Source organism: Plodia interpunctella, chromosome 14 (genome assembly GCF_027563975.2).
Source record: "Plodia interpunctella isolate USDA-ARS_2022_Savannah chromosome 14, ilPloInte3.2, whole genome shotgun sequence".
NCBI classification, from domain to species: Eukaryota; Metazoa; Arthropoda; class Insecta; order Lepidoptera; family Pyralidae; genus Plodia; species Plodia interpunctella.
In genome coordinates, this window is record NC_071307.1 from 1700061 (window position 1) to 1726218 (window position 26158).

Here is a 26158-nt window from a genome sequence, read left to right on the forward strand (position 1 = left end):
GTTTTTACGACTTAAAAGGTATTACAAAATTAAGATTTTTTATGATGGTAGTTTGTTTTTATAATATCATACTTTTTGAAAATTCCCAACTGTATATCTTCTTATAATACGGCTGTATTGTTACAGTCTATGAAATAACATAATGATTATAAATAAATATATCCATTTTACCTAGATTATACATATTTTTTACAATTCGCTGACCTTGTCAACTACCCTAATATTTGACGCCAATGATTCGTAGAAGTAGTAATGGAACTACAAAAAGGAAACCAAAAATAAAACTCTTCTATGGAAATCATTCATTTTATTGCTCCACAAGGTACTTACAAGCTTTTTATTTTCAAGTAAAAACACATTTCGAAACCACACGTTACGAACATGTGTGTGCATAACAGAACATTAAGTTATATTTCATTATACTTTATAATCTTATAACTCTAATTTATCGGTATCAGGTACAATTTCATACAATCTGGTTTAATAAAATTCAACATGAATATCTTAATTCAAAGTTCTTTTCATAACAACACAAATTCTGATATAAACACACAATTCATAATTAAGCTGGTGTATGCGATCATAAAAGAAATCTAAATAGGTATTTGTTACAAAAGATTTTGAATAAAATTCCTTAAAATATTTAAATTATATTACAACTACCGCCATCTAGGGAGCCGGTGTGACAATTTGGGCAAGACTTGTAATCAAACTTTTGTAATTAATTTGAATTAATCAATAACATTCGATTCGAACTCTGCGACGGCTCCACGCTGTCGTCGAACAGTTTATCAAACTTTTGCGGATTCGGTATACATTGCTAGTTTTTTATTACGATAAATAAAATCACTCATACTAACTACGCAATGGTAACGAATTTGCGTCGGCATGTGTCTGAGTTCGGTGACAGTGTGGTGCTGACGTTAAACATAAACTCCTTTCATGTAGACGTAAGTAATTTTAATTCTGTTAGAAACTGAAGTGAAAGCATCGAAACATCAGACTGTCAAAAATAAATCGGATAACATAATTTCATTGAAAATTTAAATACAATTTAAATTGTTAAACATATTTTAGGGTTATAATTACTATGAAATAACTACCTACCGGGAAGTAAGAATACCTAAATACGGGAAAGTAAGAATTTCAAATAGTATCCGCGCTATGAAAGAAGCCACACGGCAATATGTGGCACTATCAGACAGATTGGCCACGTTGTTGTTGTCAGCGTTGAAATTATCTAACAGCATTGTAACTTTAGATTTGTATTACGATGATGACATATTCCATACTTATGTTGTCATACATTTGGATCATTTCAATAAAAAGCTATTTAAAATCCTTAAAAATCAATATGAATCTAACTAGAAACTAATTACAATAATGATACATACATACACATACACTTCAATAGTGTTTAGCAATGAAAATTTTCGACGTTGAAGGACCGGCCTTTGTATATTGGTCATGATTGACAATTTCTTAGATCGTAGATACAGAAAAAATTAAAAATATCTCTATCTACTTTCTGAGCTGACAAGAATCATTTGGCGCGTGGTAAAAAAGCGTATTAATTTATAAGCTATTAAAATTTGTTATTTAAAACGAAGGTGGCGCCCCCTCTAAAATGCCAACAGATTCTTGTCAGACGATTGTGAAGTCCTTTCAAAAGCACCGGTATTGAAGGTATGTGTAAATTACGATGGTTATTTAGATTTAATAAACCTGATGAGGAAATTAACTCCAAAGCCTTTAAACATTAATCATGTACCTGTCCAATATCTTTATTTTTTCTTTAAAGTTATATTGTTACATTTAATATGCAATTTCTTATATAACACCTACTGCTTTTAGCCTCGCATTTTCTTCCACACGCGATATGATTGGCACAAAACATCACCTATCCACCGCAACTACACAAAAACGTAATAATATAATGTGTACTTGAATTTGTCTGTGTTAAATAGTTATGTGTGTGATTACAAAAAACCAAAATTGCAAAAAAAATGTACCATGCAATGTCACCTTCAGAGACTAAGCAGTAGGGGTTACGATCAGAAATGACATCGGACGCAACACCATTCGGAAAATTGGCACTGTTTTATTAAGACAACAACAAAACAGCTTTATTCACCACAAAAGCAAAAATTTTACATTTGATATCAAATATGCACAATGCAAATTTTTTGCTGTTTTACCTACTTCTAAAGTCGTAGTGGAGTTCCCTCAAACAAACAATAGTGGTTGCATCAAAAATTTCATAAATGCATTCAATTGATCATATTTATTGCACGACTTGGTCTTCTTTAGTTCTAATTAACCAAGTTTATTTGGAACTCGTTTTGACTTCGATAAATGTGACGTCACCTCTATTCATCGTCATGCAAACCCCAAAAAATTGTTGTTTTTAACATTTGGGAAAATCTTGATGAAAACTACGTTATCGTGACGACATATGGCAGGTACCATTTTCAATGAATTAACAATTAGAATTTGCGACCATCACACCATCATTTTAAAAACGGATGTATTTAAGTAATTAACAATCATACATTGAGATCACAGGAGTATGCTATATACCCTGGCAAATCACCAACCACGCTAGTCTTCTGTTCCTTATGCAACTGAATCTTCATTTTATGGCGGGTAAACAATGGCATAATTAGGATCTGTGAGGTTCTAAATTATTATTTATGTATATTGTACAACTATTGATTGCATTTGTCATTTTTTCTTATGTTTAAGAGTAGGCTTGATTGTGAGAATATCGTGTTCCTAATTATGCCAAAGTCGTGATGCGTACATACTTAAAATTGATAGATTATTTTAATCAGTTTATGGCAAAAACAATACAAATAGAGACAGTTCCATTGCGTGTTTTACAAGTATTAAAAAATTACAGCCTGACTTCCTCGCACCATAGACAAACACACGGCTCACTGTCTCTCTACATTCGACGACATTGCAAGTGAGAATACAGGAATAATTTTTAAAAATGTGAATTAAACGTGTTTAGAAAAAGAAAGTCACTTTAAATTTATTAGGTATTTATTTAGCACCATTTATTTGTGGCCGAGACAGTGAGGCGTGATGTTTTTTTGAAACTTTTCCATCGATACAAGCACACTATATAAAAAATAACCTACGCGAATAAAGCGAATTTTAGGTTACCAACGGCTAAGCCATTTCACTATGCGAATCATAAGTATTTCTAAGAAATCCGACAAAAAAGTTTTCAAAAAACCAATTTCAATAAAAAAAAACCAAACATTGCCAATAAATACAAACTATTTTAAAATGATAATTATTTACATCGTAAAATTAAATATAACGTTAGCCAAGCCAAAATATCATAGCACCAAAATACGTATCAACAACAGAGTACTGATAGAAAAGTTTCAGAATTATAATAAATGTATAACTTAAAACACATAAATATATATAAAAGACATTACAGTCAATTTCTAAGGAACCTACACACTACATTTTTAATATTTAAACAATAAGTTACTTTTATTACACTCGCTTATGGTTATGTACCTAATAGATTAATAATATATATATATATATATTAATAAGTAAATGGTAATTTATTTTTCAAAAAGTCTCTGACTAGAGATTAATAACCTAAGTCCAAAATCTTATTTTTTAACAACTACCTACCTACAAATTTAACATAGCACTCTCTCAAAACGAAAAAAAAACCACATAATTGAAAGATAAACAATTTTTTCTACAATTTGAGCTTTGCCAATGATAAAACAGTCACTTTAATAGTGAAATTTTATTCCACATAATATTTTCACAATTATATTGCGCTAACGAAAGCCCGCCAATTAATTCCAATCCGTGAAAACAGCTTTACAATAAGCTTAGTAATGTTTTTTTTTTATTTTTTTAATTTTATCCCCATAAACCAATTTTAAACTAAACGCCGATACTATTGTAGTTGTGATGTATTTCAAACTATATTGAAATAGGCTTAAAAGAACTAAAGTAATACACTTAATCGCCAAAGAATCAAGTTATCACGAAAATACACAACGCATTTTTCTACATAGTCACAAACTTCAGTCAAAAATATTTCACTAAAGAAAATGCACATCTACTGGCGAAAGATAATAACCATTTTCATTTCCTAGTTATTGATATTACAAAATTATCGAATTTGGCATTGAGTTTATATAAAACCAATGTTACCTTTGAATTAATTAGTTATGTCAAGCGCCGAGATGAAAACTGTGTTTATGTACCTATTTTATTAAACCTACACCAGGACTAACCGTTACATATAACAGAACAGCTATTTCGTTTATACGTATTTGTAATAACACGAAATGCAAATTAAATACGTTATTTTAAATTTGGCAGCTCGATTTTCAAATAAATATTACTATTTATTTCTTGTTGCCAGTTATATTCAATCTGCAAGAGGCTGTTCAAATAAGATGGAACATCTTACATTATACCTTACTACTGTAAACTGTATATTAGCTACCGGTACGTATAATTTAAAAGAATACAGATCGATAACAAACTTCAGGCAGTGTCAATTTACACGTTTAGACAATTATTGCTCAATAGTATAGACTCGAAATCAAAGTCTAAAATTATAATCAGCTTATAACACTTATTAGTTTAGCCAAATTTCTTTTATAATTACAATGAGGTAGAATGCGGGATTAACCCCCTTAATTTTTAGATTTGACGGTCTGGACTAATGTAAAAATACAAGATCCACTTTTTATACAAAGAGTGTTCACACTAGTCGAACTGCAGGCCTGTAAAATTTTAATTACGTTTGCTAAGACGTCACTTACATGTTTTAAAAGGCCTTACAGCTGAACTTAGTGAAGTCGAATCTTCACGTGCCTCTATGAAATTGCTACGAATCAGTTCCAAAAATATTTTAAAACAAATTGGAGGCATGACGACGTGGATACACTATTATACTGAATTATTATTTGGTATTGTTGAGGTTTATACAGAGTTATTTAGTTATAACACAAAACAAATATCATCACAACTGTTCAGAGTGTACTTCTGCAAATAAAAATATGTTTCATCTATATGAGAGAGGGAGAACTTAAATGAATATAATACCGTACATATTGCAAAACGAAAACCTTAAAAATAACCCTGTATAAATTATGCTTATGGTTTATTTATAACTATTTCACTATATTAATGTGAGTATTTCGTTAATTATTGAAAGAGCACAGACTGAGGTTTGATGAAAGGTAACAGAGGTACCTACAGAATGGCACACGTTGAAGAGACTATAAGAAAACTGTATATGTATAAACAATAATGTCATAAAACTGTACTTGATATGATTATGTACATACACCTATTGTAACGTCTAGCCAAGGTCCGTTGTAGAACTGATTAAACATGTGATGTGTCGCTCACTGTACAAACGAGCGAGTCTCTAAATCTAGTCCCAGATCCCATTGAGAAAAGTGTATTGGAAACTTATTTACAGCTGTCATTTCCGAACGTTTTGTACTGTGGACACAAATGTCACTGAGCATTCGCTAGTCACTTGACCACCCTCATGATGACCGTTGTTGGTCAACATGGCGGCTCGGTTTTCTGCTTCGGCGGGGAAGCGTTCGGTGCTGAGCTCTTCTCCTCCCTTTCCCGCCGCGCGAGCTCCGCTTCTCTCTCGTTGAGCATGGCTTCCCTGCGAACCAGCTCGGCCTCTCTCTCGTCGAGTCTCCGCGCTCGCTCCGCCAGCCGAGCCTCGGCGTCTAGTAGCCTGGCCGTGAGCTCGGGCTCGGTTGGGGGAGGCGAGGTCGAAGATGTGACGTCATCGACAGGCGGGGTCAGGGGTTTCAGAGCTACATTCGGTTGGAAGTCCCTTTGGAATCTTGCGCAGTGCGCGACGCGGACCACCCTTTCAGGGTTCTGTAGTACAGGCTCCCGCTTGCCCCAAGGGCGGAAGGCGGATAATGCCTGGTAGTGTAGCTGCGCGTAAGGGTCTAGGTATAGGGCGTAGCTGCAGTCGTCGCCCCGGGCCTTCTTCGGCGGCGACTCAGCCGGCTCCGGCTTGCAGACCACAGTCTCAACCACCTGGAAATGAGAAATAGTCCTGTTTAGTTCAGTATACAATGTGGTTCACATGATTTTATTAGCTTTATGAAACCGTAAAATTGCCTTTGATAATTGTATATGTGGATAGGTCTTCGAGTGTTCGCACGGAGAATTTCTAAGACTATGAGCGAGAGGAACCTTATGAAATTTGAGTTATTCTTCAAACAAGAAACAGATAATGTCTGAGAAATCTTCCTTCAGTACACAAAGGCTTATATAATCTGTGACAAATGCTGGCCGCTTGTTTTCGCCAAGAACAATTATTGAGTCCCCGATAGATAACAGTGTCACAGAGCACTGACGTCAGCAATGTTATCATTCACATTGCATGAATGCGGAAACTTTACCGTCTGTATTCTTTTGTAAATATTTTGGTTATAGTCGCAGCCGTCTGTAGTTAAAAAGCTACTTTGGAAGCAAGAGACAGGCTATCACGCGGGTGGAGAATGTTAATCCAAAATAACGCAGTCAAGGCAACACCTCAATACAATACATGAACAATTACTAGATATACACTATCGACTATAATAGTTGCGAATTGTAGTACACAGTTTCACTTTGTGTACAAACCAGAATGTAAGTAGGTGCTTCGATTCCTCGCCGAATTTGTGTAGCTGTAAGAGGCAATGTAATTGCTAAAACTAGTTACTTTTAATCACCTCTACTTTGGACGGATTTTAGCGACATTTGGCAAGTTGAGACGCACATGTATAGACTTCTTGGGTACAATGTATCTCGAATCCTACGGGAGCATGAAATATCGACATATCTACAAAGCAAGTAGCGAAAATCGTTCCTTACATAACGCAGGTAGACGGGAGGGTGCAGACGCTCACGTCATCACAGCCTGGACGAGGGGTGGGGTCTGCCGAGGGGGGTCGGAGGGGGGATGTAGGTCGCGGCCCGCAGACGACCCCTAGACGACGCCCTGCCAACCCCCGGCTACGTGAGCCCGCATCCTTGTACGTATTGACGTGCTTGTTAGGCGCGGGAACGTATAATCGGCATATTGAACCATCGAAAATATCCATCGGTTTTGAAGATTCGTACAGAAAGGCATACGAATCCTAGAATTACATTTTATTGATTGGAGACAATAAAAGCTAAACACATTTAAAAAAAGCCATCCGAAACGAGATAGCGATTCTTAGTTGCTATGTGAACAGCGGGATACCACTTAATCGACCAGCCTATCCGGCTTCTGAGGTTAAAAGCTAATTTGTAGAAAAAGGTATAAATATGGACACTACACATTATTAGCCTGCTCAATATATCTAATAATTTGGAGTACCTATACTTATATGTTCAACTTTGTGCTGAACTACTCAGGTTTTTCTGCTTCACAGATTATACTATTTTGCTTGTCTTTTTTATTAATATTACTTATCAGGAAACATTTCAAATCATCGGATTGCTACACGCAAAGACTTCTACGTTTGGATGTCTATAATTATAGTCCTGTAAACATCACGCGCTACACGATACTTATAAACGTATATCCCTCGCTCAATAACGGGCGTTGTTACAAACAAAACACTACACATATCGACATACGGAGAGAGTTTTGGCCGTCTGAGGCGCCACGGAGATCACAACACAGCCTCAAACAATGTCGGTAATGAGAACGGTGGGGGTTCCATCAGATGTTTCGTCGACCAGTTTGCCGTGAGCTCCTCTGCTTGTCGCTGGGATACGACTAGAATACACGAGTGTCAGTTGGTTATCAATAGGTATACTGACTATAGTATATTGCATGTACTTAGATAAGATCCAATGGTTCTGCTAGAGAATGCTTTTAGCATTAAGAAAATTGTATTTTTGTGAAATAAAGCTGAAATAAATACTGCGGAAAAAACTGGGAATAGTAGATACTTAAATAAATCATTGAAAACAATGTCTCACGTTTCACTAGATTCGTTACGAAATTTTCCACTAGATCCATTAAAAATTTAGATAATTGATTTGATACTACTGATAATTGATATTTCTCATTTGATCTGATCCACTCTGGCAAAAATATGATCTAAGTATTGTGAAAAATTCAGTACATAAGTAGTAGTGACGAGCGTATTTTTTGCATTTGAAGGTGCAGTGATAGAATGAGCATTCGCTTGTTTGGTGTCAGCTTTTAGATTTTGCCTTTTGGTGAATTTCAAATTACTCCTAATTCTAACGACGCGCAAAAATTACATCCATGCGAACAACCCTAGTGTGTTCCGTGGCTAAGGCTTGAGGTGTAGGGCGGGTCAATGGGCCGGGTGTCATCGCGGGCTGCGTGGGCGACACGCGGGCATGTTCGGCCTAGTTGCGCGCAATTTAACAACTGTTTCGCCCACTGATTAATATCGACTAGATGCCGCATCGTTACGGAATATTATGGAACCACTCACTGTAGAGCTCCACGTTATGTTCTTGTATTACTTTTTATGTTACTTATTTTTCGTACAATAATTTTATTACATACAAGTATTGATATATATATAATCACAGTTTAATAATGGTTTATGAAACCATGTTTTTGTACCAATGTCTCAGAAGTTAATATTGTTAGTGAGTGATGTGATGATGATTTTTGATAATAATGCGGATTTTGACTTGTTTGATAAATTACGCATTTTTCTGTAAAAAATATATCTGTCTGTACACAAATATCACGTCTTTATTAATATGTAGAGTACAAGAGCCAAGATATGCGAAGGACAAGTTTAGCTTCATAGACTTATTTGTGGAGTTGAGATTAAACAGTGACAGGTACAGGCTATATCGTCTCCTAAGTTGTGACGCTCAGATGAGAGAGAGAGAGAGAGAGAGAATTTGCACGGCAGGAGAAGCAGCCGGCACATTCTATATTTTTTTTTTTGCTTCCAGTCCAGAGCGACAGAAGACCGCCCATCGCATAACTTCATAAAGTAAGGCATGCCATGCTTGCTCGGTGACAATGCATACGGCTTCTAGTTGATTATACATCAGGTGTAGTTTTTCTCAATTCTGCGGCACGCGCCGACCGTGCTCGCATCGCTTGGCAAGTGACTCGTACATTCAAAACGCGCCATTTTGGACGGAGTCAACAAAGCAAAATGTGTATTTATCTTTTATTTTTTAATTTAAAATTTATTGCACAACTAACAACAGATTTATTTGGACATATTATTGCTAATATTTGTTATTGATCATAAATAATTCTAGAAAGCTTTAAAATTCTTAATTTCCAGATAAAGTGTATAATAATAAAAACGTTGATGGGGCATCATGAATCTGTAAACAAATTCCGCTCTTTATATGAAAATATAGTTTAACTTACAAGATTTGAGAAATATATGCAGACGGTAATTCTTCAACGTATTAACACTATACCGGATTACATACTGATAATTCAAAATTAATGACAAGGGTAGGCTTGACTTGGTGGCCATCTTCGAACAGAGTTTGAAAGGTTCTTGTAAAAATTTAAGAAATTCAAATTAGAATGATACCTCTATTGTACACCATATCATAGGTTTAAGTACTTTTTTACGTCAATAATAATAATCTTATTGAAACTATATATATTGTCGATTTCTCAAGCGCAGGTGAACATAATAAAAAGAAGCCACGCAAGAAATTTGACGACAGATATTTCCTTCAACATGGCCAGAAGTTTATTCCTCTGTAGCTCACGTTTAGAAAAGTTGATAAGAGACAACAATACCACAAAACTAATAGTAATCAATGACTTACCTAATGATACATTTTTATCTAGGAATTTACGCATGGAGGCGTGGGATGATCCACACGAGCAGTCATCTAAAATTAGGTTTGGATAGTCCTCTCTGTCAGTCATCAATGGAACTTTGTTTTGACAGCGAATCGTGATTTTTTTGATGATCTACGGCTGAATGGCGCCATTGCGCCATTATATTTAAATGAAAGAAATGTTTGTACAAACGTTTTATTTGTTATAGTTGCCTCGTCTCTTTCTCTTTCATCTGAGCGTTTTCGAAAGTAATTTTCAAAATGATTACCAACATAATATTGAATAGTTGGCACTGCGTTGCATGACCGCGCGTCGATTTCTGCGGGCTTACTCTCGAAATCAATCTCAATCTCAATTTAGTCTCAATGCAATTCCAATCACAATTTTGTTTGTTACTCTTGAAGTCATTACTATTGCGATTGTATTGGCATTGGGATTGTGTCGTAATTGTCGATTCCACTGTACGTCAACATGACATCAATCTGTCAGCCACGGAAATAGAACAAATGAATGAACGAAAACTTTAATAAAAATTATAGAATTTAAGTTATTTTAAAGAAAATTATTTATATTCAGAGGTACTTTTATCAAAAATGCTTATTTCTTACTAATAACATATTTTTTAGACAAGAATGATCAAATTAAATTTTTGAATCGGCTTATTTGGCTGTATGAGTTTATTCCTGTGTCTCAACATGTGTAGAGTTTACAAAAAAAAAGTCATAACATAAAACAACCAGCCGACGGCCGGTTACACTTACTTATTAAACCTATACAAAAAGAAATAAATCAATCAGCTGAAGATGAAAATCAATATTGTGTTTTAAGTGCTCGGCACTCTTAAATTTGTCGAAATTCATTTTTGGGACGAAGTTACCAAAAATGAAGTTTAAAGTTGCTACAATATTCACGGCACAACAACGTTGTTTCTTCTTTGTTTACACTCCGAAATCAAGGTACGTATTTTTATTAGTATGTATGTTGTGAATATGTTTATTATTAACTAGCAATTTAATGTTGTAAAAGTGATCTTAAAGTAGAATAATATGCTGGGCTAAGGTTAGCTAGCAATGAAATACTTGAGTAAAGTTAAATATCTATCAATATTAGTCATGTACTAAATCATAATTATTTCCTTTTCATGGTTTGGGCAGAAAAGAAGCCTTGAAGAAGCTGTGCAACGGGCTCAGTCCATGAGGCGCACTGGCGGTAACTTAGATATGGTGCTAGGGCTGTCACTACTTTTTATTTATTTGTGGCAGTCAGTGGCAGTCATGGGTGGTGGGTGACTCTCTTGCCACAGGTACCAGAGGAATGGCTGTAGACCCCTTTCCACAAAGTAATGTGAGTAAAATAAAAAATTACATTATATTTGTTTATTCATTATAGTATTGGTCTTTCTTATGCCAAAAGGGCTTGAATTTATTTGTAACAAATGTTTATTTAAATTAAAAAAAAATACATAAATTATAATAATGATCCGCTGAATACATTCAACATTGAAATAAAAGTTAAAGGAAAAAAATATAGTAAAATAACAGTAAAAAACAAATAATTCATTTTGCACACAATTGTAATATACATCTATGTGCATAATTCAGTTATGTGATATATAATAACTTCCTTTCTTTTGCAGTCTCGCCCTTCTAAATTAATAGACCTGCCATCCACATCACAGGCTGCCACTGAAACCCTGGAAATAGAGCAAGAAATTCATATTCATAATCCACAGCCTCCTGTGGAGGTAGGGCTGCAGGTAGAACACAGCGAGCAGCAAGGCGAAAAAAGTTTTGTAGGCATTATATGATTCCATACTAATATTTATGAAGTTTTGTGTAGATTTTTAAATGTTATTTAAATAATAATTTATTAAATACAAATTATATTAGTGTTCTCTGTATTTTAGGTCAATAAAGATTATAAACAATAAATATATTTTTTTAACTTAATGATTGTTTTTATACTTCCTGTGAGGATATTCCCAACCAAATATTACTCATTATCACACACCACATGCTGCCCACAATTGTCGCACAAGATTTGCTCTAGCTTCTAAGGGGTATCCCTTTGCAGCTCTATAGAAGCTCCATCTCTTTCTTGTAGTGCGGGTTCTACATCAACAGTTAGGTCTGTATGTTATTAGGGTTCTCATCATCTTCCACTATTAAATGTGCCTGGTTGCACATATTGTGGAGCATGCAGCAAGTGTTTATAATTTTTGTTGCTACAACAGGGTAATAATGTAACACTCTATATTTTATGTTTTTATGCAGAACACTCGGGCTGTTTAATGCTGCAGTCACATCCCTCAATGCTCGAGATAATGATTGCTGTGACATGGGAGTACCTAGTATCCCGCCAGTCGCAAAGAATGAAAGTGCTATTAGTATCTGTAAACCAAAACCAATTTATTAAACACAGGTTCTTTTGTGTTTCAGTTCACAAACAAACACATAATTTCAAACAAAATTACCTTGTATTTTTTACTGATATCATTTCTCGTTTTTGGAGTTTGCATTAAGGGTTCAATTTCTTAGCACAATCCATAAAAAAATGCCTTGGTGACACAATAATTTCGCTTAAACTCGTCGTCAGTCATAGCAAGGGTTTTATCGGCGTATCGAGCATTCCTACGCAAATTACGAGTTTCTCGCAAATCCTTCCTATAGACATCACTAAGAATTACGCTTTGCAACACCAAACGAACCATTTTATGCACTTTTTCACAGCTAAAATGTTAACTCAATTCTAACAAAGTTACTCTTTCGCTATTGTTACAATATCCAATAATAACACAATTTCAACGCAATATGGAGCTGTCAAAGTGGCTTCAAGAGTAACGATCTCAAGTTCCAAAACTCAATCCCAATGAAATTTAGTTCATTCAATATCCGCACCAATGTGGCGCTAGTGTTAAATTCAAGAGTGCCAAATGACGTTTCTTGCATTGAGATTGGGATCGTATATTGGGATTGTGATTCGAGAGTAAGCCTGCTGGAGTATTATAAATTCTGTGCATGGTTTAAACTTAGGTAAGTCTCATGTATAATATTACTAGCGGCCCGTCTTGGCTTCGCTCAGGTAAAACCAAAGTACATTACACCTACACCTTCCTCTAGAGTCGAAGTACTTACTTACTAAATCCATGATAAAAACCTGTTCAACCCGCATTAAAATGCGTTTCGTAGTTTTAAAGATATAAGCATATATAAGAACAGACAGACAGCGGGAAGCGATTTTGTTTTATTCTATGTAGTTATGAATAAATGAAATGCAATTCTCATTAACATTCACGACGACGTTTGAATGAATAATCTAAGTATAATTCTGAAATTACAATGCAATGTCACACATGATGCAGCATTGACAACACATCAATCTGTACATGTTTTTGAAAGAGAATACTAATTATAATAATAGTGTCATAAAATTTATGATAAACAGCGGCTTTTGTATTTGTATTTCCATATTAAAACATTATTATAGATATTATTATGTGCTATTTAGATGTCGATACATATGTAGGATCTGTGGTGGATCCACGTGAAGACAAAAATGCGTTTTTGAAAAGAATTTTGCCTTATTTCTGTTAACACTTGACAGATGTAAGAAATGTGCGGAAGCATCGCGAAAACTCTTATCAAACGTCTTATGCCGAAATAGTGTCCTCTACATATCATTGTGTTGCGGAGTGATAAGACAATGAAGGCAGAGCGTCTGGGGCCTACCATGTGGCTGCCTTGATAACGGGGTGGGCAAAGTCCTCGTTTTATTTTTGTAGATTAAACTTGCTTCAAAACGACGATTTTGATAGATTTTCTTGATGCGGTAACGTTCCATACGTTTCACCAGAGACAAATTGAACCGAGGAAATCTCAAAAGTGTTGTGGTCTAACTATTTTGACAACTGCCCCTAGTAAAGACCCATCGTCCAACTAGTTGGCCGGAGCAATTAGACCACTGCCCCAAATCAAATTAAACTTGATGAGTTTTGTTTACAACGACCTTATAGTCGCCGTGGTCGCAGATACGTTTCCATAAGACTTTAGCATATACTCCCATTACGTAAGTTCTTACAACTGTATCGTAGGAAAAATGGATTAATTGACAGAAGAAAAAAGAACACGGATCCAATTTAGTGCACCAGTCAAGTCAATATTTTTCAGACACGATTCGAGGAAAAATACGTGACCGTTGTTGAAACAAACGTTCTGCCACATCGCCATTTTGACAAATACAGAAATTTTTCCACATTTTCCTCGGTATTTTCGCCATCGCCATGTCGAAGCGGCAAACAGTTAAAAGAAAATATCTATTACGCAACCAGACGACGCATCGGGGTACACCAGACGCACCCCCAAACACCCCCTAGACCAAGGTCAAATACAACCCGCCCAAGGAAAATTGTACTCTACGACGTGAGACAAGAATCTAAAACCGAATGCACTGTAAATAGTTAAAACGGACAAAGAACTTTCAGACTTATTTATAACACTAGACGGTGGAATTCAGATTGCAGTTGGTAAGGGTGGTGTAGTGGAGAGGACTAGTGTGGGTCCAGGGTAATCAATGAGCTTCAACCTTGTATGAATTACGTACAGAATTACGCTCGAAGCTGGAATCGTGCCCGATGCGGTTTTTGCCACGATTTTACGCATTAAGAATGAACGAACAATGGAAATCAACTAGCGAAATGTTTCAGACCCAAAAACAAAGACGAAACAGACGAAGATGCAAACAACGTTTTTATATTAGCAGGTTTTAACGACATAGTATATAGAGTAGGTAGTGAACAAGTATCACATAAGTACGCAGACGAAGTCTCGACGGGATATCAAATTAATTTGCTGGCAAACGAAAAACAGCATAAATAAAATAGTACTTATGACAAGAATTGTATTTTTATAGGGAGTTAAAGTTAAAAGCAGATGATGTAAACTAATGTAAACCATGGTGCACACGTCAATAACAATTATAATATTTTGGAAGACTGTCAATGTGAAAATACGATATTACATCATATTTTAGGGTTGCACGCTGGAATTAACATCGCTATATTAATAATCCCCATTGTAAATGACATCAAACTGCCTATTCACATATTTCCTTTGCTCTTTATAGAGCTTGATAAAAACATGCTCAAGACGGCAACACTGTGCCGCCATATTGAGCGCAATACTTACGACTACACCGTGTTTTTGCTATAGTTCGGTGCAAATTCCTACATCGTGTAATCGGACAAATATGGACACGCCAACAGCCACAATTTATTCTTTGTGAAAACCCAGAGGCGTGTCAAGAATTCTACTAACGCTATCTGCGTGGAAATCAAAGTTAACACCTTGTAGATACAGCAGATAGCCGTAGAAGACATGGTTGGAGTGACAATGCTTAGAAAATCAGGATCGTATAAATACATCTGAATGCTTCAGTTCACTAGTGTGTATGCGATTACTTGCCACTAGACGCGATAGTCGTGAAAGTTATGTCAGAGGCCTTTAGGCGACTTGAATAAAATCTGACACCGGTATTAGCAATTAACACATTCGAGAACACGATGAATGTGAATACTTCTAGTCTTTGACTTGGGACTAGAGAATGATCAAATTATATTCATTTGCAATAAAAACGCAATGGTAGACCATCTTTTTGTTGATCGGGAAAGACAATAGTGATTTCAAGATTTTGTAAAGATATTTTGGTACGTTAAAAATACCACTGGAATTGGACTGGACGCCTAACCACATGCTTTTAGCGAACTTAATACTGCCGTATTAAGTTCGCTAAAAGCATAATAAGATTTATAGCCACCGGAGTGTAAACCATTAAGCTTTTTTAAATGTCACATCTTTCACAGAGGTTCTCCGTAATTTTATACCATTATGATTTTAATCTCTTCTGATCTAATTTATTTGCTCGATGCATCCAATTCGATTTAGAAATTAAGACATTAAGATTATCTTCCGTGCGATTGACCCTTTCACATCTTATGTCATACGCTAATATTCTCGCACTAAATTGTGCATTGAATATTGAATACAACAATGTTTTAAATTTCATTTTGAAATATTGTTTGTACTATCGCATTTTTTAATGTTGTAGTATTTTTAATGTGTCGCAGATATCAGATAGACATATAATCAATCAATACCTGATTGTTATCATGAAATGAAGGAACTCAAACTTCACTAAATAATTTCGTTTTATCATACATTATTCTAAGCTAAGCATTAAGGACACACTTTGCTTGTAAATCCTTTGGTTATGCAGTAAATTTGCGTGATCAGTCAGATAATAAATCTTTCAAACAAGTAGCGAGTATAATCCAGATTACTAACTGTTATACTGGACCTGGGAGCAAGTAATTTATGTGTAATGTGAGCGTATCATTGCGTCGTATCTCTAAATTATACGTTAGCTGTATCATTCGCCTAGATTTCTGCGTCAATTTCACTCAAATTGTTTTGAGAAACTTCATATATTAGCGTGTCGCGATCTCATGCGTAAACTTGTGTATCATTATCAAGAAAATACTGTTGAGCTGCTTTATTATTGGTAGGTATTGAGAAAACCAATGTCGATGCACTGTAGTTATACTTACTTAATTCGAATCAAAATTTATCTTTGTCTTATTTTTATTACCTTACCTTGTATCTCCCCTACCCTGTTACTCCCTACCCTCTTTGCCACAAACAATATCACAAGTCGGTGTGTAAATAAAATACGAGTTAAATATAACATTAGTTAGCATAGTAACAAATGATTTAAGTAAACGACTCAAATAAGCCATTAGAAAACTAAAACGGTAGGCTGCATATCCTAAAGGACTTGATATATTCTGATGATTATCTCCTCCGTACATGGTATTATTGTCTTGTTAACCTGCAGTTCTTGTGGATTGTGTAGATGCTATCAGCTTGTCGAGTAATGTCAGGACAGATTGACTTGGGTCAGCGACCGCTTTCTACGTTTTGTTAAGATTTTAGCTTAAGACAAAGCAACGACATTGTGCAAAATATGTGATTTAACGAAAAAATACTCGAGTCTGATAAATTTATGTTCCATAAGGATAGATCTTCATTTCAGAGTTGGAAGATCGTGGCATTTCTTTTAGTTTTTAATCGGAGGGAAAATTCTTAATTTTTCATGTTATATCTTCCAACAGATGAAATTTCAGCTGCATATTTCGTTCCGATTAACAGAAGAAAATATAAAGCTCTACCTAAATAACATTAAACATAAGTATATAATTCAATTTACATATTTACGTTACCTGATTATGAAATCAGGTAACTTAAATATCTGAGTAAGTGGAATTAATTGGCTTTCGCAGTCAATAAAAACAGTCAGTTAAATTTTTTTACGGGGATATTTTTACTGCGTCTACAGGATTTATCCTTATTTCTTTGGAACATATATCTTCATTTCAGTCTAAAAATCACTTGAACATACTAAGGCTGCAATGCAACAGCACTAGATGGAGCAAGTGATACAATTGATGTGGTCAATCGACCGGTGTCACATAGTGCACATTACGTGGCTCGACTTTACTGTAATTGTCTTCTAGGAAACACTCCGCAATGTGTTCACTTACAAAGATTTCACAAAGAGCTGACAAAGTTTCTTTATTCTAGCCGTTTCTTTTATCAAGTTTCTTGAAGGCTATTCTATATGCAGAGGCACCACAGTTTGGTGATTGCCTAAGTATCTTTTTCAAATTAAACAAAATACTAAATGGTCAAATCGACTACGTTTTTAGTTTGCGCCATTCATTTCTAGAGCAACAAAATGACATCCTGATGTTTTTTTCAAGACAGTTTCGATGTGAAGAAGTAGAGTTAGTTAATAACAACGATTTTAATAACGAGATTAATAACAACAATATTGGTTGTGATAGGTACCAACCTATCACAACCAATATTCCAGTGACTTTGGCAATATCGCTTATATATGTATCTTTTTGTTAGGCTTACGATGGGCTTACGTATATTTTTCATCAGAACAAAATCCAAATAATATTGTAAAATCAAGGGTATACTTTATCATCAACCGGCAGCAATTCGTCTTTATTTTGCTTTTCACGTATAACTACTTTTAGTTTATGATACGACATGTTGTAATCAGTTAGTATATGTATGTATGAACGATATTCTCCTTGATTTTCAAATGGCTCATTACCACGGTTACAAAGTGAGTGGTGTACGGCCGCGCCTGCCGTGTCCGCCAATCAGAAGCATTGCCGCGGTAACTGGTTTGATCGCGAGTCACTTGCTGCGTACGGAATTCCTTGCGATTCGAAACGCGGATAACAACTTCAGAATCGATTTTCAGCTCAAAATGTCTATCTCAACACTTTAGGCGATGGACTAAAGCGTTGTTACCATAACACTGGTAAATTCTGTTTTCGGACAATAATTTCGATTTGAACCTTTTGTGATTCTGTTGTCTGCTATTTCAATTGTTCATAACACCAATGATAATAAACACTTTTATTAGACATCATCTCTAATAACAAAACCCATACCCATCTATTCAAATATCATTACAATATTATTTCATTATTTATTTAGCATTTTTTCACGAAAAGAAGCAATAGATTAATACGATTTTTGGTATAGATATAGTTAGAGGGCTAATAAAGGACACGGGCAACAGCTAGTAAACAATAAGAAACGATTTCTCATGTAAACAGCTCGCATTGATAAAGGCTGTTGGAATTGCAAATTCCTATTGATAATTAATATGCTATTGCTAACTAATCTCGTCAATAAACATGAAAGTAGAAATGAGAAACCAATAGAAATGAAACCGCAGTAAACCAATAGAAATGAAATCAAAAACCTCTGAATTATTGTATAAGAAACTAAAAAATTGAGAACAGAACAAAGGGGTTACATAAGGTATCGATCGAGATCACGTCTCTGGACCCTATAAAGCGCCCCAACCGCACTTGAACTTGAGTTTTGTGGGTAGATCTAATAAGTAACAAATGTAACTTGCACTTGCCTGTCTGTACATCCTATAATACGTAACACGTCCTGTAATGTCTAATTTCGCAACAGTACACAAAACAAACCACGTAATAAACTACTCTAAATACACACTTCATCTCGTATTCATCCGCTGTAATGTCTCTTACAATTCCCACGATGCGAGGTCTACTCTACATAAATATGGCCGAAATTAAAAATAAACTGTATTTAGTATGCTGACGGTACGCGTGAAAATGCAAATTGTGCAAAACGTATGCGAGCTACGGGTTACTGTAAATAACCAAATTTAAACGCGACAATGTTGGAGTGTCTTCTGAGAAAAAATGAGTCTATTAATTTAGTCGGATAACGTAGGTTACCGTGCATATAATCCGCGGATGTTAAAACTGGCAACATAGCGTAGTATTAGTTAATTACCTAAGAATTTTCAATTTAGCAGTGTTACCGGCCTAGCAACAGCGAGATGTATGCTTGATGTTTATGGCCGCGTGAGACGAGAGGGCGGCACCGCGTGGAGAGCGTCGGCATTGAGTGGTCTGTGTTGCGGGCTTTTCAATCTTGCTCTCAGCCGTGAATGTCGGCCGGGAAATACCTACCTAATATTTTTAACTAGTTATTGAATATAAAAAGATTTATGCTCTTGTCGGATCGCCGTAATGACATCGACAAGATCATAGCTCCTAAATATCATGAAGATTGCAAAGAAAACTAAAAGAATGAAGCTAAGGATGTATTCAAGAATATCAGAAAAAACAATAAGATTATCAATGAAAATGATTAAAACTTATGGTTGAAATTATAAGTAATAAAAATAAACAACAAACTGCCGGCAACAAGTCAATTAATTGTAACAACTATCACCTCACCAGAATGGTCCAATGTTAACAAAAAAGCTAAATTAGTTTTAACACGAAAGACAAGTCGCTAATGATCTCTATATTTTTTATAGGAAGGTACACAACGACCCAGCGTGGGGCCAATTACAACTCCCGTGCTTTTCTATGGAAAGTGTTAAAACTGACGACGTTTATAGTATAGCAATAATTGAGTAGAAACGTGCAATAAATATCCTGTGGGGTGTCCACGACAACGCCATTACATTCAATAGCATGACAAGTTACCCCGAATGGAAATATATTAGTTAATAGTACGAACTTACCGAGCTAACTACGAATTTACCGAAAATATCGATTTGGTGTTGACGAACCTAAAATAACTAATATAAATGAAATCAGCGCGGGAAAGCTGGCAAGTTGCCTAAGGTTCAGCATTAGATATTTTTAATTAATAAGGTTATGCTAATAAAGTTTGAGTTCTTATAAATGATGAGAATACTTGATACGGAAGAAGATAAAAACCTTAATAAAAGTGACCATAATAATATCGGGAAGACAAACATTGTTACCAAAGAAAGTGGACTCCCAACACGCACGGGCTCCTATAACAAACAGTCTCGCAATTAGAAATAATTAGACACTAATTAGTAAATAGAGATATTCCTCGCTACTTGTATCACAGTTTTGTACCAGAGATATAACAAACTAATTGCATATTTATGAACAACAACAGCGGTCGTAAACATATTTTTGATTACCTAATTAATTTTATATTTGTAACAATTTCAAAAATCTTTGTAATAAATCTAAATTAAGTACGCTACCATTACTAACGAGCAAAATAGCTAAAGATTTAGAGGATGATCTTTGTGTTTCAGTTTTCCGTTGGCATCTTCGGTTAAATTAAAGCTAAGCTTCGGTTAAATAAAAGGCCTAATATCCCAGTGATATTTCTCAGATTTTTCAAAAATTAAACTATCTTTTGTTGCCCATTATGAAGTAAATGGTGGATGAAAACAAACTGTAGTTTAATGACCCATTACTGCTGTTACTATGTTACGTGCTGTTACTGCTGTCTGTGTCATTAATTCACTCATCTCAAAATACATTTGTTCCGAGCTAACACCAGTGAAATTACGTTACGCATGAAATATTTCTGCCCTAAATGCAATTTCCATGTTTGAGAACGACGGGACGCCTCACTTTTGTCATCGTTAGCAAAGAAAATGGCTGATGTGATTACTGTTAATAATGTAAGTTATTCAGCATATATGATGCAGTGAATTACAATATCCACTTCAGTCCTGAATTCCCCCGTTTGAAATTAGGTCTTCTGTTATCTATCGCTACATATTTTTTTGTAAGGCTGATTATGTTTTGAAGGGCTTCGTCTAAGTAAGTACCTCAGTAAGAACATTTAGTGGCGAAGCAGTCTTGGTCATGATTGTGTCTGCTGAAAATTCAAATGTCACGTTTTAACTTTAATATTAATTTTGGTACCTTACCTACCAGATGGCCGCAGAAGTAGAGTTAAACGAATTCTCTAAGGAATGGCCAGATTTTGCCGTGGACAGAGATGGATGACAAAGTAAGGACTTCGTCTCAGCAGACACAATCATGACCAAGACTGCTTCCCCACTAACGGTTCTTACTGCGAAACCGTTTGTTTCGGCAGTTCTCAACAATATGTTAGATGTACAGAATCTAAGAGGTTGTGTGTGGAGTGGCTCGACAAACAAATGATAGCACGTGAATGGTCAAGTTCATTGGTCTACCCTGTCTCAATGAGCCACTCCCTATCGTCAGGATCGGCGCACGCGATGCCAGCAACCGAAGCACGACATGACACGAAAACCATTGAATTGCAATAGAACTTTCAAAAGTATAGGTGAAGTATGCGTGTTGTGTTAGCGAGGATTCACGTAAGATTTTTTAAAATCAGTCAGCATACTTTAAGTGAGGAGACCCGAAGGAATGCTAAGGGATGTAAAAGAAGTTCCTCCGAACTTTCTCAATAGTTGAAGACTGCTTAATATTATTTCTTATAATGTGCTTATTACGAACAAAAATCAAGTCGAGAGTTGATTATGTAATTTCTTATTTACGTTATAGCGTATAAAAAGCAGTAGATCTCAACGGCACTTGTTATTCCTTTTGTTCCGTCTTTCCCCTTCAAGAACGGAGCTCTAAAAAAGTTAGTAAGATTAAGCACGACTCCGATACTTTCAAGCCCATTGACGAAAAATCCTTGTTCAAAATGAAGCACTCGGGTCGAACAAAAGATGGAACAACTAACTTCTTGACATACTTTTTTCTTTTAGCACTTTTGTTTCCTCGTCCTGTTGGTATCGCGTTTCTAAAGCGCTAGTACTTACATCCCTTATGTACAGCTCCCTAGTTTTATGTATTGCTCCCCTCGGCTATGTAATACTTTCAAATGCTGAGCTACGGCAATAATGAATAGATGACATCTTTATAGATCTGCTGAATATGGATAAGACTATGCTGGATTTTTATTGCTACACTACTTAGATCACCAATCATGTTGAATCGAAAATTATGTGACTGCAGCATTTAATGTTACTCTAGTTATTAATGATAAAACAGATTCAGGGAATATTTAAATGGGCATAGTAGCTAATTAGTTACTATGGCCACAAACCGAAAACCTGTGAAAAACTGTGGTTTTCGATGACGATGCATGATTGAAATATACAATTAAACCTGGCAATTGCCCGACAGGTATTTATAGTTTGTATTTATTTCGTGCCTTACTATCCCACACACATACGTGGAACAGGTAGCTATGTTGTATGAGCTGACATTTTTCATTTCCATGCCAGTGCCGAGCTAAAATTATTATTCCCGGGCTACCCCCACACAGCTGTGGGGGGAGGGGAGGGAGAGGCGGTGAAAGCGAAACGAGCAAGCGTTTCCATTTGATATATTGTAACTTTTATCTAGTTGTGCTGTTTTACGAGTTGACGTCAGATGGAGAATCTGTCTCAATTTGGTGTTATGTTAAGGCGGCGTCAACGCGCAGCTTTATATGCTAAATAGTGCAGCAATTGTTACAATATTTATTCCAGATTTAATATTTATCAACCTAAATTTGATTTGAATGATCAATAACAAAAACGAACGGCAAAAGTAGTAAATAACGTGAAGATACTCGAAGGCGTGTTCAACATGTTCAGTGAAAATATCATTATGGAGGAAAAGCTATTGAATATATGTGGTAAATTGTATAATAGCGACAGGGAAGTGGACCTGAGCTCCGTTGCTCTATGAGGGGAAGAACCTGGAAAACGCTCCGCTGAGAGAGATGATAACAGATTAACAAATGATATTGAATGTACCTAACCTACCAACACATATGAATAGTCGGTTTGATAAATGTAATGTCATAAAACTCTCTTCGCTTGGGATGCGGCAGGTCGTGTCAGGCTCTAGCGGGAAATGTATTTGGGTCAACTACCGGTGCGCAGTTTTTCGCATGTCTCCCTTGGGCGTTTCGTTAATGAGAGAAATTACTAATTACTAGAGCTTTCTGGCTTCAACCCACCGTGTTGAAATGTTCTGTAGGCTCGGTGGCGCAGGGGCGTGCTTTAGTGGAATTTAAAAATGATTTGCGGCCTGGGCGTGGTTTGGAGCGACAGCTACGGTTCTTTTTCTCACCAGCTCAGTAAAGCCACGGTCACTAAATTACTACAAATGATTTGTTTATTTTCTACGGAAAAGAAATGATTAGACAACGTCTCGAAACAATTTAGAATAGTTTCTTTTAATTCCAACCTTTGATTCATTAAATAAAACTAATATAGTGAAGTGAATCATTGAGATAATTTACATAAATGATGATGTTAGGTGGTTTAATATATTTTTGTTGCATCAAAGAATCGTAACGAACTTACAATATTTTAGAAATAAGAATCAGTATGCTAGATCTCCGACGAAAATACACTTACCAAAAAGTTATTTATAACGTAATTACGTGGAATATCAAAAAGCGATTATTGGGCAACAAGTGCATGTGTTTGACAACTGTTTATTTTTGAAATTGGCCGCGTGACAAACGGCTCCCCCACTCAACGCAAATATAGCAAGATGCCGGTGGGCAGCGTCCAATACAGCTTGCAATATTTCCAGCCAACACAAGTGTATTTCGATAGAAATGACGACTTGGAGATATTCGAGGCGGTCTTTTTCTAAAAAGAACTGTTCAGAAACATCACCATACAGGTAGAGGTGTTAATAAACAAAGTTTTTTCACGACCTACAAGATTAGTCTCATAGATTCCATAGGTATATACTACCAGGGTAGTATTTCAGCATTCATACTACTTTCTGGATCAATTTATCAGATATCGAGTGTGTTATTGCTAACACTGGTGTCAGATTTTATTCAAGTCAGCATCTGACATGACTTTTACGACTACTTACCGCCATCTAGTGGCAGATAGTCGCATACACACTAAAGAACTAAACTGTCAACCAGTGTGCAGGTTTCCTTCCTCAAGATGTTTTCCTTCACCGGAAGCAAGTGGTGATGTATGAAAACTACTATATATGAGTCAGATTGGTACACATACTCATATGGCACGAGTAGGATACAAACCTGAGACCTTTCGATGCACAGGGGTCTTAACCATTACACCAACACCGCTGTTATTGCATTGACATCCGATTTGCATTTGGGAAGTGGGTCAGAGTTAACTTGCAAGATTAGGTTTCAGACAGACTGGGTTATAGAAACTCTAACTACTTACTCTCTTATTGGTTTCAAGATCAAACAATCCATTACTTCGTTGTTTACTATAAGATACTAAAAAGGTGTCACAATGATATCAAATTAAGATTGAAGAGAAGAAAACTCAATGGTAAAGGCAAGTAACATAGCTTTCCACTTACTGTCCGTAAAGTCGAATACGTCGGAAAAAGAAGAATCAGCATAAACTGAAATAGAATGACAGTTATTTTATTGTGTAAAAGATCTATATAATGCATTATAGGCAAATGGATTGGCTGGTATTTAGCCTCGGTTACCCGCAAGGACGACTTGACGACACTGGCGTGCGACCATCTGGTACCAAATGAATGAGTTTTTCACGACGCTATCGGCAGACGCATAGGCAGACGTTATCAATACTAGCATGAGCTATCTGACGTGACTCATCCTTCACCAGAGCTGACAGCGAGCGTTTAGATTAATGCACTAGCTACTATAGACACAGGTAGTAGGTATACATTTTTAGTGCCGCGCACGCATCCAGTTTTCCTACGCATGAGAAGTTCCGTGTGTCCGTGCGATGCAAGTTCGTGATTTGACGTCATGTCTGCTGCCAACCGAGGCGCTCGTCTGCGCCCGCGCACGCCCCCCTCCCCGCGCGCCTCACTGTCTGACGGCGAACGGCTGACCAGTGACCTTGTCTCGCCGTCTCCCTCGCTCTAATTACTCATCAGGCGTGCGAGCGGGACGCACGCTAACCGGTATTGGAACGAGTTGTTTGTGCAAGAAACGCTAGTCTCTTATTTGAATGTTTTTAAATTCGCGTTGTAAATTTGTAATCGAATAATGAGGTTGAAAGATATTATTTTGTGGCCAGGGGTAATGACCTTGATGCTCATTTAGCAACAGGCAAATCTGGGTCGTTATCAAGTCGTACGTGTACTAACTTGATGCGAAAACATGGTGCGTGTACTCACAATAACAATACCTAAACATTGATTACCATCACACGTAGCAACAACGCGGCTCGTCCACATTCAATGAATAAACAGATTTTACTACACATTTCAATATTGAATGTTGTATTAAAAATATAGTACCTATACAAATTGCGATTCAACGTAAAGTAAACGAGGTATATTTGGACAATGAGGCTGAAATGTATGGTCGTAATAATGAGACTGCCAAACTTAGAGGAAGAGCCACAACTTTATAGTTAAATCTATTTTCTTAGCAGTGAATAAACTCAAATGCACTATCAGGAAACTTAACGGAGCATGAATTGGTAATGCATCTGTCATAAAATATGGGAATAAAGAGAAAGTATCAGTGTTCACGCACCTGTTTCTGAACATAACCTATAAAATGTAATGTAAAGCCCAGGGTCAATGTCCGTTGGGGGCGTACCTCCTTTTCCTGTCAGCTGTTCCCAGGACATCGACCCCAAGTCGGGACCTCTAGAACCCCATTTTATGATTCTATTAAGTTTGCGCAAATTGAGACGGAACGAGTTTACCGCTCTTTGGGAACTTTAGAAAGCTTGGAAAATTCAATTAGAGGTACATACCTAGCACATCAAATTTTCTCTGCTTATAATTTACATTATAAAAAAAATTACAACATAAGTAAATAGAAAACTGAGCAACCTAGTTACAAAAAAAATAAAGTAGTTAAGTATATTTGTTTCAATATGTTCACAATTTTTCATCACATCAAAACAAGTTTGCAGAAAGAAATAACAACAACAAACAACAACAACAAACGCTATATA

At 36.1% G+C, this 26158-nt stretch overlaps 1 protein-coding gene and 1 long non-coding RNA gene across 2 annotated transcripts in view; both read right to left on the bottom strand.

The window, feature by feature from the left end:
- Window positions 1-292: 292 nt before the first annotated feature.
- The window catches only part of Snoo (Sno oncogene), a 52125-nt gene continuing 26259 nt past the window's right edge, over window positions 293-26158 (bottom strand). The window contains exon 2 of the mRNA XM_053754781.1: window positions 293-6075. Within this exon, the coding sequence (XP_053610756.1) occupies window positions 5575-6075 (501 nt within the window). The 3' untranslated portion in view covers window positions 293-5574. The remainder of the gene's footprint in view (window positions 6076-26158) is intronic.
- Window positions 11385-13278, bottom strand: LOC128675394 (uncharacterized). The gene is made up of 2 exons (XR_008405275.1): window positions 12303-13278; window positions 11385-12219 (listed from the first exon to the last, which is right to left on the bottom strand). It is a non-coding gene; the product is annotated as an uncharacterized LOC128675394 (long non-coding RNA).